Source organism: Oryctolagus cuniculus, chromosome 3 (genome assembly GCF_051225735.1).
Source record: "Oryctolagus cuniculus isolate XC-2025 breed Fujian yellow rabbit chromosome 3, ASM5122573v1, whole genome shotgun sequence".
In the NCBI taxonomy this organism is placed as follows: domain Eukaryota; kingdom Metazoa; phylum Chordata; class Mammalia; order Lagomorpha; family Leporidae; genus Oryctolagus; species Oryctolagus cuniculus.
Genome location: NC_142869.1, coordinates 167,252,304 through 167,265,886, shown reverse-complemented (window position 1 = coordinate 167,265,886; position 13,583 = coordinate 167,252,304). Strand labels below are relative to the sequence as shown.

The 13,583-nt window shown below is 39.8% G+C and overlaps 1 protein-coding gene across 1 annotated transcript in view; it reads right to left on the bottom strand.

The window, feature by feature from the left end:
- Positions 1-13,583, bottom strand: part of MKLN1 (muskelin 1) — a 165,233-nt gene that overhangs the window by 74,533 nt on the left and 77,117 nt on the right. The window contains exons 7-8 of the mRNA XM_051849786.3: positions 12,232-12,309; positions 6,204-6,269 (exon numbers count right to left, since the gene is read on the bottom strand). Coding sequence (XP_051705746.1) covers positions 6,204-6,269; positions 12,232-12,309 — 144 coding nt within the window. The remainder of the gene's footprint in view (positions 1-6,203; positions 6,270-12,231; positions 12,310-13,583) is intronic.

Genomic DNA, 13,583 nt, shown 5'->3' with positions numbered 1-13,583 from the left:
GGGAGGTTATGGGGGGAAAAGCTGCTGCAATCCAAAAGTTGTACTTTGGAAATTTATATTTATTAAATAAAAGTTGAAAAAAAAATGAATATTCAAAAAAATATTCCCATAGTGAAATTTTATCAATAAAAACATTCTTGGATTATATAAAATTTTCTCAGTATAACTAGTCACTACATTTATATTCGTATATTCAATAGGCATATTACATAAATAACATATCTTATATGTGAAATTCATTATTTCGCTTATATCTCAAAACAACTTAGTTGATCTCATTTTAGCAATGTGACTCATTCAAACAAAAGTCCACGGAGGAGTTAGGGTTCAACACCAGGTGTGCTAGACGCACACTCCCACCATGCTCACAAACTCAACAGCTGACCACAATATTTGGCTATTATATCATAAGAACAGGCTATAAAAAGTTCTTTCAAAGATCTATGATTAAAACAGTCTCTTCGGAGATGACTGAGATCAACCTCCTTGCAACAGCAATACAAGGGTTCTGGTATCATCTACATGGTGAAGTAAATACAGCAAAAGCACCTCAGTAAAGCATGATGCTAACAGTCGGATAAAAGAAACAGAAGGATTTTTAAAGAGAAAAATCCCATGACCTCATGTGTACACTAGATTCTGTTCTCATGCTCAAATTAAGGTGAGAGAGCACCAAATACAATGCTAAAGAATGCCATGTTTTAGATAACATTCAGCTTTTAACTAGATCTCAAAGTCATGATTGGCTACTACTCTTAGAAGCACAGTTTAAAAGTATAAAAGCTATCAATTCATAAAAAAATTAATCAGTTAGAATAAGATCAACAAAACAGGGGCCTGAACTGTGGCATAGCGGGTGAAGTCACCACCTGCGGTGCCGGAATCCCACAGGGGCACTGGTTCTAGTCCCGGCTGCTCCACTTCTGATCCAGCTCTCTGCTATGGCCTGGGAAAGCAGTAGAAGATGGCCCGAGTCCTTTGGGCCCCTGTGCCCGATTGGGAAACCTGGAGGAGGCTCCAGGCTCCTGACTTCGGATTGGTGCAGCTCCAGCCACTGCGGCCAATTGGGGAATGGACCAGCTGTTGGAAGACCTCCCTCTGTCTCTGCCTCTCCTTCTCTTTGTGTAACTCTGATTTTCAAATAAATAAACAAATAAATCTTTTAAAAAAAAAAGATCAACTAAACAGATTTGTCTCAGAAAAATACTAGCATATTATCATAATAAATGACATCATGGCATGATCTACTTATCAAGGTTTACAGTAATATCTGACCATATTTTCCAAGTAAATTTTTTATTTCCACTTGAAGGAAAATGATTTTAATTTTTATTTAATTCAACAAATATTTAATGTGTATCAAGTACATACTGGCTTTATGGTCATAAAAACAAATAAGGTAAGATTCCTTACCTTTTCTCCCTCAATAAGTCCATTAATGCTGGAGAGTGGAACAGACAGGAAAGGTATACAGAACAACTACACAAGCAACTAAAACAATATGGAGGGGCCGGTGCTGTGGTGCAGCAAGTTAAAGCCTTGGCCTGAAGTGCCAGCATCCCTTATGGGTGCTGGTTCTAGTCCTGGCAGCTCCTCTTCCGATCCAGCTCTCTGCTATGGCCTGGGAACACAATGAAGGATGGCCCAATTGCTTGGGTCCCTGCACCCCTTTGGGAGACCCGGAAGAAGCTCCTGGCTCCTGGCTTCAGATCAGCTCAGCTCTGGCTGTTGCAGCCATTTGGGGAGTGAATCAGTGGATGGAAGATCTCTATCTCTGCCTCTCTCTGTAGCTCTTTCAAATAAATAAAATAAAATAAATTAAAAAAATCACAACAATGTGGAAATTACTGTAGTAGAAATAATAGCACGAGAAAAATGTTATGTAAATGTAAGGATGCAAGGCTCATTCTGCCTGGGCTTTCTCCTGAACCACAAAGTAAAACAGCCAAGGGCTCCCTTGACACGTACTTGGATGTCTAACTGGCATCTCAAACATCTCTGAAACCAAGTTGCTAATTTGATAACCCAATCTATCTGACCCTATTGTTATGCATATGTTAAAGAATCACTACACTATTTTTCTAATTGCACAGGTCAAAATTTTCAGAGTAATCCTCAACTGCTTTTCTCACAACCTACATCCAATCCACAAGCAAATCCTGTCAAGTCCATAGGCTTTCTTCAAAATGCATCCCAAATCAGAGCCATTCTTAACACTACTATCAGTCAGTCTAATGTAAGTCAATTTTCACACCACTTCTTAGGGGAGCAATAACTTCCTTAAAGGGCTCTCTGCTTCTGCACTTGACTCAAGTTGTTTTGCTAAAATGGAAAGTCGGTTCACAACAATTCTCAAAAGCCAACACTGGCTTCCCATCTCTCTGAACAGAGCTGAAGTCCTGAACCAAGAACTGTGAGGATCCAACAGTCCAGACTGTTATCCAGAACATCCTTCCTTGTTCCTCTCTGCTCCGAGACACTCAAGTCCTCAGAACCTCCCTTGCTTCCACCCTGCTTCAACTCGGACCTCAAATCTAGCTGACAAATTTCTACCAAAAATAAATAAATAAAAATCAACTCCCAAATCAATTTTAGTAGAGCAAACTTCTAGACTGTGATGGGGAAAGAGAGTTCTGACACAAAGTGCTGTCAATCTGCCACCCTGCTGGCTGCACTGCCAGCTACCTTTTCTTGTGCTCCCTTTCTCTGATTCTAATAAGCAATCCTTCTCCTTAGTACTACAAAAATAGTTCCTTCAACAACCAGATGTCCTCTGTATTTTACTTTGTACCAAAAAGCATCTTCAGAAATAAACACAGTTCTCTTCCTAAAAAGAACACTGTGAATAAAATTTTCTCCAAATTTGAATACCTAAAATCATAGAATTTTTTGCCCATTTATTTGCTAAAGAAGAAAATTTTAAAGCACTGGTAATTGTTCTACCAGACACAGCTAATGTCAGTATTCTAGTTTGTGTCCTTCTGGTTTTCCCATGTAGAGTCAACAATAAGTTTTAAAAGGAGGGGCCAGTGCTATGGTGTAGCAGGTGGGGCACAGGTTCAAGTCCCAGCTGCTCCACTTCTGATCCAGCTTTCTGCTATGGCCTGGGAAAGCAGTGGAAGATGGTCCAAGTCCTTGAGCCCCTGCACCTGCGTGGGAGACCCTGAGGAAGCTCCTGGCTCCTGGCTTTTTTTGGGTGCAGCTCCAGCCGTTGCAGCCAACTGGGCAGTGAACCAGCGGATAGAAGACCTCCCTTCCTCCCTCACTCCCTCCTTCCCTTTCTTCTCTCTGCCTCTCTTTCTTTCTCAGTGTAACTCTGAATTTCAAGTAAATAAATAAATCTTTAAAAAAATTTTTAAAAGGAATAGTCATCTTTATTCCAATTCCTGATCAAGATATCAAAATGGGGATGAGAGGTCTCAGACAGCATCTTCTGTGAAACATTTTCTAACTAAAAAATTAAAAAAAAAAAAAGAAGAAATTCCACATCAAGATGTTTATACACCATGTCTATTACTCACCCCAAGGATTATTTGAATCTAGTAAAATTCTTTCAACTTTAATGTTCATATATAGCTACCATTGTTTCCACATTACAAGTGGCAATGATGAATATATTGAAAATCAATCCCAACCGAGTTCTGGACAATTTTATGCTAAGTGACCACCGTAATTATTTTGTTATATATACTGTTTTAGTGCCTTTTAAAGCCTGAAAATCTAGTTTTGTCATTACTCATGACCTAAATAAAGATGCAGTATTCAGGAAGTTAAGAAAAGCAGGGGGAGAGAGAAAGGAAGAAAGAAAGGGTATTCAAACAGGTACAAAATAGCTTAAAATAAATTGTCACTCTACAAACAGGAAGAGCCTAAATTTTCTATGCTGGAAATGTCTGCTTAAAAACACATTCCCAAGGGTAGGCACTGCGGCAAGGTGAGGTGAGCTAAGCTGTCATTGGGATGTCGACATCCCATTTGGGAATATGTATAGCAATGGGAATGCTAAGCTAAGTCCCAGCTTCTCTGCACTTCAGATCCAGCTTCCTACTAACGCACTTAGGAGGGAGCAGATGAGGGCCTAAGTGTTTGGGTTCCTGCCACTCAAGTGGGAGAACCAGACTGAGTTCTGGGCTCTTGGTTCTAGTCTGCCCCAGCCCTGGCTGTTCAGGCATGTGGGGAATAAAGCAAATGGAAACGATCCTCTTTCTACCTCCCTTCTCTGTAACTCTGTCTTTCAAACAAATCTTTAAAAAGTGTGTGTGTGTATATATATATATATATATGTGTGTGTGTGTGTGTGTGTTTGTGTGTGTATATATATTTTTTTCTATAAAATAGTACCACTCCTGAAGTGTGGATACATGAAAATTTGTCACTGTAGATGTTTCCTAACCTATAATAAATCCTTAGCAGCCATAAGAAAGATTATTCCTTTAAAGTTCTTATTTACAGTAAAATCCTGTGACTACAATAGTCATTTCCACTATGCTTTCTTATAATTATTATTTCTACAGTAAATAAATGCTACTCAATTCTCTTTACTCAAAAATATTTTAAAGATCTATCCATTTATCTCTCTATTTTAAAGGCCGATCTGCAAACCTAGCTTCTAATTGTCGATGTCCTTACCTACACTGAGTTCTGTCATTACATTTTGTCTATCATTCAGATATTATTTTCCATCTTAAATGTGACAGATTATAAAATTTTTTTCACATTTTTTACATAGGAGATTTTACCTATCATGTATGGTCCATCTCCCACAATCAACACATTAATAAGCCCTATGAAATTCCTTCTGCCTGCAGATAAAATGAGCCTTAAATGTTAAAAGTAAACCACATTATTTTTATAGTTAAGGAAAGTGAACTTTGCTTAAAAAACTAAAGGACATTTTCAAATAAATACTCTCAGTTTGTATATTATCGGCAAATTGAGGACTAAATAATATTTCCCTGTTAAGACTGAGGGAGATAATGAAAAGCATTACAACTTCTATTCCTATGTTCAAGAGGGAAAAAGTTAATGCAGTCAATCTCACACGAGTCGTCTATTTTAACAAAGCATTTTTCTGAATAAAAAAACTTGTACATAAATCTGCTTCTTCAATAAAGAAGGGTGTATATATTGAACTCTCAGGCAGACTGAAAAGGGATGCTCAAGACTCAAGCTGACTCGAGCAAATTTCCATAGGACAGAGGGTGTCTGGAGACAGGAGCCACGAAGAGGAAAGCAAATTTGAAGGGAACTTGTCCAAAGAGAATGGAACAATGTTCTCAAACCAGCTCAGAGGTCACTATACAAATTTGGTAGTTAATTTTAAAGAAAAAATTATGCTGTCCTTGTTACTTCTAAAAATCTTACAAAAATACATTTATGCCAAGATTCAGTACCCACACTGCATAATAACTTTTACTGGCAATTACTCTATGAGTCTACAAAGTCAAGTTCTTTAATTCCCAAAGTACTGTGAGTCAGTGTGACACAGTAACAGAACCAAGGCAAGAATCTGCAACTCTTAGAAAAAGGAAAATACTACTTGGGTGTGTACTGCCATCCCATGCAGTGAGGTTTTCTAAAATCAAGAACATAATTACCTTACTTCTTAATATTATTTGTTTTCAAAATGCTGTCTTGAATTCTGTGAATTTGGCATTAACCTCTGAAATAATGGTATTGAAGTTGCCATAAGCAATAGAAACCTAAGAAAAATTTTTGTTGTCAAACTTCTTGGGAATCAAGTTTAAAAGTCAGTCACACACACACACCCCTCATTTATAATCTTTTTAAGTGTTCAGCAATTAATGAACAAATCAACACTTAGCTAATTTGATATTCTCTAAAATATTTTTATTTTAGTAACTCCTATATTACTATATTAAAATATGAATGCACTGAACATCCAGAAATACTCTAGTTTTTAATGTTAATACAACTCAGATAAACTACATATTTGCAAATCAAGCACATGCACACACACAGAAGGTTGCCCGTTATATTGATTTTCAGTGATCCAGTTTTATTTGTGTAACACTGCCTGGCTTGGGTTATAGCTATGGTCAATGCTTATTTTCTTTGCTACTGGGTTGTACCCAATAATATTTAACCTTTGTAGTGAATGAAAAAAAGTAAAATCATGTTTATCTGATTTTTAAAGGAGATCATTTTTAAAGATGTTCTTTCTTATTGCTAGTGTTACTCACCTGTTTGAACATCAATAACCATCTGATGGCCCCCTCTCATTCCTGGTCGGTTATCCTCTCCATCACCTGAAGAGAAACAAGTTCTTTTAAAGAACTAACAAATAACAACTGCAAATCCAGAATGACTTTATTCAGAAGGCTGTAATGAGTATAAGTTGAGCATGCCTTTCCAAATTAGGAATCCAAATCTTTTCAATGCGGACATGACACTCAAAAGGTTTCAGAAGTGCGGAACATTCTGGACTTCAGATCTCGCATGCTTAACCACTAAATTCTATGCAAACAGTTTGAAATCCAAAAAGCAAACCTCTGAAATGTGAATACACTTTTGACCCCAAACCTTCTGGATAAAGGAAATTCAACTTGTACTAAAAATCACCCACATTTACATTCTCAAAAACTTTATAAGTAAAAGAAACAATATGACTTGTATCTATATTTATAATAATTATCTAGGAACAATGTGACTTAAATCTGTGTTTTAATAATTACCTTATTCTTTTTTCCAATTGATTTTAAGTTACACTAAGGCAACTGGAAGCTATTTTCATTTTATTTATGATCAATGCCATAACACAACAAAGACATATGATATTCCACAAAAACATAAGACAAGAATTTCTAAGTTACCAGAGTGCCAAAGTGAAGGTGGAAAACATTTACAAAATTATATCTCATGTCTACAGAGGGATACTTCAAAATATCTGAGGAATAATGGATTTAAAAGGTAAGGTTTATTTGGTGCAAAAATATTTTGAAATCTATACACAGTTTTTTTCATAATATATATTTTTCATGAATCTTCTGAAGACTTCTCATTATGGATGGATTTCAAAAAAACTCTGCACCAAAATAAACTTATCTTTGGCCTCTATCTTCCACAAATTTGTTGAAGTATTCTTGTATTTCATGGGTATAGCTCATAGTTAAATAAAAAGTTTTAAATTCAGGGGTTGGAATAGTAGGTTAAGCCTTCACCAGTAGCACCGGCATCCCATATGGGCACAGTTCGAGTTCCAGCTGCTCCATTTTGATCCAGCTCTCTGCTGTGGCCTGGGAAAGCAGTGGAAGATGGCTCAAGTGCCTGGGACCCTGCATCCACATGGAAGACCCAGAAGAAGCTCCTGGCTCCTGGCTTCAGATCAGCCTAGCTCTAGCTCTGGCCACTGCAACCATTTGGGGAGTGAACCAGAAAATGGAAGACTTTCTTTCTTTCTTTCTGTCTCTCTCTCTCTCTCCCTCCGTCCCTCTCCCCTCCCCGCCATAACTCTCTCAAATAAATAAATAGATAAATATTCTTAAAAAAAAGTTTTACAGTTCATAAAACCAGCTACTGAGAACTAAGATGTTATCAAATTTTTTTTTTTTAAAGATTTATTTATTTATTTGAAAGGCAGAGAGAGAGCGAGGTCTTCCATTTGCTGGTTTACTCCCCACTTGGCCGCAATAGCCGGAGCTGCGCAGATCTGAAGCCAGGAGCCAGGAGCTTCTTCCTGGTCTCCCATGCGGGTGCAGGGGCCCAAGGACTTGGGCCATCTTCTACTGCTTTCCCAGGCCACAGCAGAGAGCTGGATCAGAAGTGGAGCAGCCAGGACTTGAACCAGCGCCTATATGGGATGTTGGCACTGCATACAGTGGCATACAGCTATGCCACAGCGCCAGCCCTCAAGTTTTATATTAATGATAAATTCCTTATTGTATTAAACTTGTGCCAATATTTCAGAAATCAGTTCCCACATAAATTTATCAGCTATTATTATCTGAGCAATACTGAGGAAGCATTAGATTTATTTACTTTGTGGGTGACCCTGTGCCTGGCTGGGAGACTGCCTGTCTAGCCCATGCAGGAGGGTAAGAGGGCATGGCACACCATGCCTGACAGCAAAGACCCTGGTCGGGGGCTCAGCACACTGAGACCCACGTATGACTCGACTGCTGCCAGGCGGCAGAAACCCCAGCCACATTTCTCCCACCCCCACTTCCTATTGAGGGACCTTGTGATTGTCAACTAGGTGAATGGCTCCTGGGTGTGGCCCAGACCCATAAGAAGGCTACATGGGCTATGAGAACTTCAAGCTGACTGGAGAAGCGTAGAGCACCAGTACCTGCTTTATCCTATGGAATTAGCGTTGCTACCCTGAGCTAGCTGCTCCCCTTTGCCCGCCCTATACAAGCTTGTGCCTGACTGTGAATAAACGGACACGTTCACTGAAACTGTCTCCGGTGCTGCTTCTCCAAGAACGCCGTCCCCCCACCATCCCGACTGTGGGCCTCGCAGGATGAGTCTGCATTACTTTGATTCTCACTTCCTTACAGAGTTTATCAGGCAGTTTTTATACATTCAGGGGCAGGTGTTTAAGTTAAGGCACCCGCCTCCCACATCACAGCACCTAGGTTAGATATTCAGTGGGGGCTCCTGACTCAGGCTTCCTGCTAATTCAGACCATGGTAGGTAGGGGTGATGGCTCAAGCAATTTGGTTCCTGTCACTCATGTGGAGGATCTGGACTGAGTTCCCAGCTCCTGACTTCGGCCCAGCCCAGTCCCGGCCACCGTGAGCACTTGAGGAGTGAACTAGCAGGTGGGAGCTCACTCACTTGCTTGCACTCTCTTGCTCTGTTTCTCAGTAAGTAAATGAAAGATGTATAATCAGTGAAACTTTAAACTTCTAAAGGAGAAACTATTCAACGTATAATTTACACAAAATCTTACATAAATGAAAATAAAACTTCATTTCAATAGTTCAAAAAGTTATATGATTCTAATATATAACTTGATATAAAGCAGAAAGCCTAAGGTTTTCCTCACTTTCTCATTAGTTTGAATATATTACCATGCCTAATAAATTTTCCTATATTAATTTTCTCCTATGAAAAACTGAGACTACCTCTTGTTTTGTATTTTTTTTTTTTAAAAAAGATTATTTGTTTGAAAGGCAGAATTACAGAGAGGCAGAGGCAGGGGCAGAAAGAAAGTCTTCCACCTGCTGGTTCACTCTCCAAATGGCCGCAATGGCTGGAGCTGGGCTGATCTGAAGCCAGGAGCCAGGGGGTGCTTTCCCACGCGGATGCAGGGGCCCAAGGACTTGGCCACCTTCTACTGTGTTCTCAGGCCATAGCAACACAGAGCTGGATAGGAGGAAGAGCAGCCAGGTCTCCATCTGGTGCCTATATGGGATGCTGGCACCGCAGGCGGCAGCTTTACCTGCTGTGCCACAGCATGGCCCTCAGACCACCTCTTTTTATTAATTTCACAAGGGAACTTACAAAAATGACTGAAGTGTCAGTTCTTATAAATATATTCAGAAAAGAAGATGCAAAACTGAAGTGTTTCACTACCACAGCATTCAACAGCTAATCATTCAGAAGCTCCTTGCAAATCTTTTCTCCTTTCTAATAGTGAGGTAGCCTTCACATTCTTACAGTTCATTATCACTAAAACTTTGGTCTTTTCTCCTTTCCTCTACCCAATTACTTACTGTTGCCACTGATTTAGAAAACATTAAAATAAACTCATTTTCAGTATGTCTGCATTTTATATACTAATCACTTAGTTATCCAATACACAATGGTAGTCTGCTTGCTACAACACATGTGTCTTCAAAGAAAATTGCCTCAGAAGTGACTGTCAAATAAGAGATTGATGTTCACATAACACAGAATGGACTCACAAGCAATTTTCCCTGCATATCAGTATTTAAGCCTATCAAAAGAAAGCCTTCTGAGGCCAGCGTTGTGCTGTAGCGGGTAAAAGAAAGCTGCCAACTGTGATGCTGGAATCCCGCATGGGATTCAAATCCCCGCTGTTCCACTTCCGATCCAGCTTCCTGCTTACGGCCTGGGAAAGAAGTGAAAGATGGCCCAAGTATGTGGACATGGGAGATGCGGATGAAGTTCCTTACTCCTGGCTTCAGCCTGGACCAGCACTGGCCGTTACAACCATCTGGGAAGTGAACCAGTGATGGAAGATCTTTCTGTGACTCTTTCACAGTAAATAGATAGAAGGGACCGGCGCTGTGGTGTAGCAGGGAAAGCCACTGCCTGCAGTGCCAGCATCCCATATGGGCGCCGGTTTGAGTCCTGGATGCTCTACTTCCGATCCAGTTCTCTGCTATGGCCTAGGAAAGCGGTAGAAGATGGCCCAATTCCTTGGGCCCCTGCACCCGTGTGGGAGACCGGGAAGAAGCTCCTGGTTTTTGATTGGTCCAGCTCTGGCTGTTGCAGCCATTTGGGGGGAGTGAACCAGTAGATGGAAGACCTCCCTCCCTCCCTCCCTCCCTCCCTCTCTCTCTCTCTGCCTCTCCTTCTAACTCTGACTTTCAAATAAATAAATCTTTAAAAAAAATTTTTAAAATGAATAAACAGAAAAGAAAAAGAAATGTTTCTCAAAACAAAACAGAAGACCTTAGCAATACATGGCGACCATAAGAATAAAAGCTCAAAACTACAGAACAGATTAACAGATTAACAAAGGAATAAGATTTCAAGTTTTGATGAAAACAGCTTTTACTAAAAGCAAATGCCCTTAGGGCCAGCGCTGTGATGCAGTAGGTTAATTCTCCTCCTACAGTGCTGGTATCCCATATGGGCGCCAGTTCTAGACCCAGCTCTTCCTATTCAATCCAGCTATCTGGAATGGCCTGAGAAAGCAGTAGAAGATGGTTCAAGTCTTTGGGCCCCTGCGTGGGAGATCAGAAAAAGCTCCTGGCTCCTGGCTCCTGGCTTTGGATTGGCACAGGTCTGGCCATTTGGGGAGTAAACCAGCCGACGGAAGGCCTCTCTCTCTCTCCCGATCTCACTGTCTATAACTCTCTCTCTCTCAAATAAATACATTCTTAAAAAAAAAAAAAAATGCCCTCCAGGATCCAAATCTCAAAGGAAGGATAAACCTCAAGACTGAAGGCTCCAAACTCATTAGGACACTAAATATTCATGTCTTTAAAAATTTACCTGGGGGGGCCGGTGCTGTGGTGTGGCGGGTAAAGCCTCCGCCTTTAGAGCCGGCATCCCACATTGGTGCCAGTTCAAGTCCTGGCTGCTCCTCCTCTGATCCAGCTCTCTGCTATGTCCCAGGAAAGCAGAAGAAGATGACCCAAATCTTTGAGTCCCTGGACTCCCTTGGGAGACCAGGATAAAGCTCCTAGCTCCTGGTTTCAAATTGGCCCAGCTGATGTGGCCAACTGGGGAGTGAACCGACCAGCAGATGGAAGACCTCTCTCTCTCTCTCTGTCTCTCTGTAACTCTGCCTTTCAAATAAATAAGTAAATGCTTTAAAAAAAAATTTACCTGGGGCTGGCATTATGGTATGGTGGGTAAAGCCTCCGCCTGCAATGCTGGCATCCATGTTTGTGCTGGTTCCTGTCCTGGCTGCTCCACTTCCAATTAGCTCCCTGCTAATGGCCTGGGAAAATCCATTGAGGATGTCCCAAGTACTTGGGTCCCTGCTACTCACATGGGAAACCTGGAAGAAACTCCTGGTTCCTGCTTTAGGCCTGGCTCAGCCCCAGCCATTACGACCATCTGGGGAATGAACCAGAGGATGGGAGATCTGTCTCTCCCTCTCTCTAACTTTTTCAAATAAATAAATCTTTTAAATAAATGAAAATTTTACCTGTACTAGTATTTATGCTTATGAACAGCTCATCATAAAGTTCCACAGATTTAAACTAGTCTGCCCCCTCTCCACTTTCCTCATCTCTGTTAGGTTTGGTGAGCAATTCTGCAGAACTTGGGGTTTTTTCAGCCACATATGTATGGTATATGACAAAACACCTGTTACTTTCCACAGTATATCCATAAAGCAGTTTATGATCATATTCTGTGTGAAAACTGTCCAACTTTCTGCTATGGCAGAAAAACAAAAAGATTTCAAAGAAAATTTAATGTCATACACTGACTCTTATAAGCAAAGGGATTTATGTCTTCCTTTAAACACCTGCTTTTCAATAACAGAGAACTACGGCACTTGACTTACCTGAGGAAAAATGAAGACTAAGAAAAAGAATAAGCAGCACAATCTACAAGGCTTACCTTTGGTGCTTTTGGGAATGATCTGACTCCATCGTGGCTTATACTCTTGTTGACTGATATACTGATTGAACAAGCCATCTGCAAATATCAAAGAATGAGAAAGAATTACACCTAAACTAGCTCATACTTTCAAGCACACACACACACACACACACATACACAACTTCAAAATGCAGGAGTCTACTTTAAGAGAACCACCAATTACTAGTATGTCATTAATAAAATAGTATATTTTCAAGAAGTATGAATTACTTCAATTTCATCTGATGCTATTCCAAATACAAAATATAAATAGTAAAGCTATCAGTTGACACAACCACATAAACAAATTGCTTTAGTTAGAGTTCATATTAAACTTATTTTCCATCAATATTACATATTTTAGATAGATTTAAAGACATGGCTATACTAAATGGATACTGATGTGACATGAACAAAGGGTTTAAGCAGAAACCACCAAGGAAGGAAAATGGAGTCATCTGGGAGGGAAAAAGGAGGGAAATTCAAGGCTGTGAAACAGAACTAGTAGAAAATAAAAAAATAATCAATAAATGTTCTATTTCATTGAGATATATAATTTTATTTCTTTAAAAATCATTTCTGGCACATATACAAATGGGAACAGAAATAAACAAGGATGGAAAAATTCATATTTGTATTTAATTCCTTTTTGTGATCTCTCATCACTTTCTTTACTTTAGTTACGAAATTTCTCATCTTTACACCCTTACAGTGGAATGGATTCAGTCCCACTCTCCAGTCCCGCCCCACTGACAGTGCTGTGTGCTGGTGCTTTTTGTCACTGGCACACAAGAGAACTAGAGAAGGGAATGAGAGCACTAAGGACTCTGGTGGGGCCCTCATAGTGCACTTTCAAGAAAAGATAAAACTCATGCTTTAACGTACAAATTCTGTTATTGCATTGTTTTCACAGGGTATAAAACTACACAGACCAAAAGTTCCAGCAGCAGTAATAGAAGTATACTCACTAGTGAATACCAAGTTAGAATCCATGCTGTTCTACTTATTTAATTCTAAAATCTACTCTACAAACTAAGCGTTATTGCCTACATGTAACAGAGCAAGAAATAAATACATATAGAAATTAAGGAACTTTGCCAAAAGCATCCAGCTCTTTGGTAGGGCTGAGACTCAAATCCCACTATGCTTTACTTCAAAATATGTTTCATCAATAAATTATTTTTTTAAAGATGTATTTATTTATTTGAAAGGCAGAGTTTAAAGAGACAGAGGGAAGGAAAGACACAGAGTATATGAACCATTTGCTGTTCACTCCCAAAATGGCTGCAATAGCTGGAACTGGGCCAGTCTGAAGCCAAGAGGTTCATCCA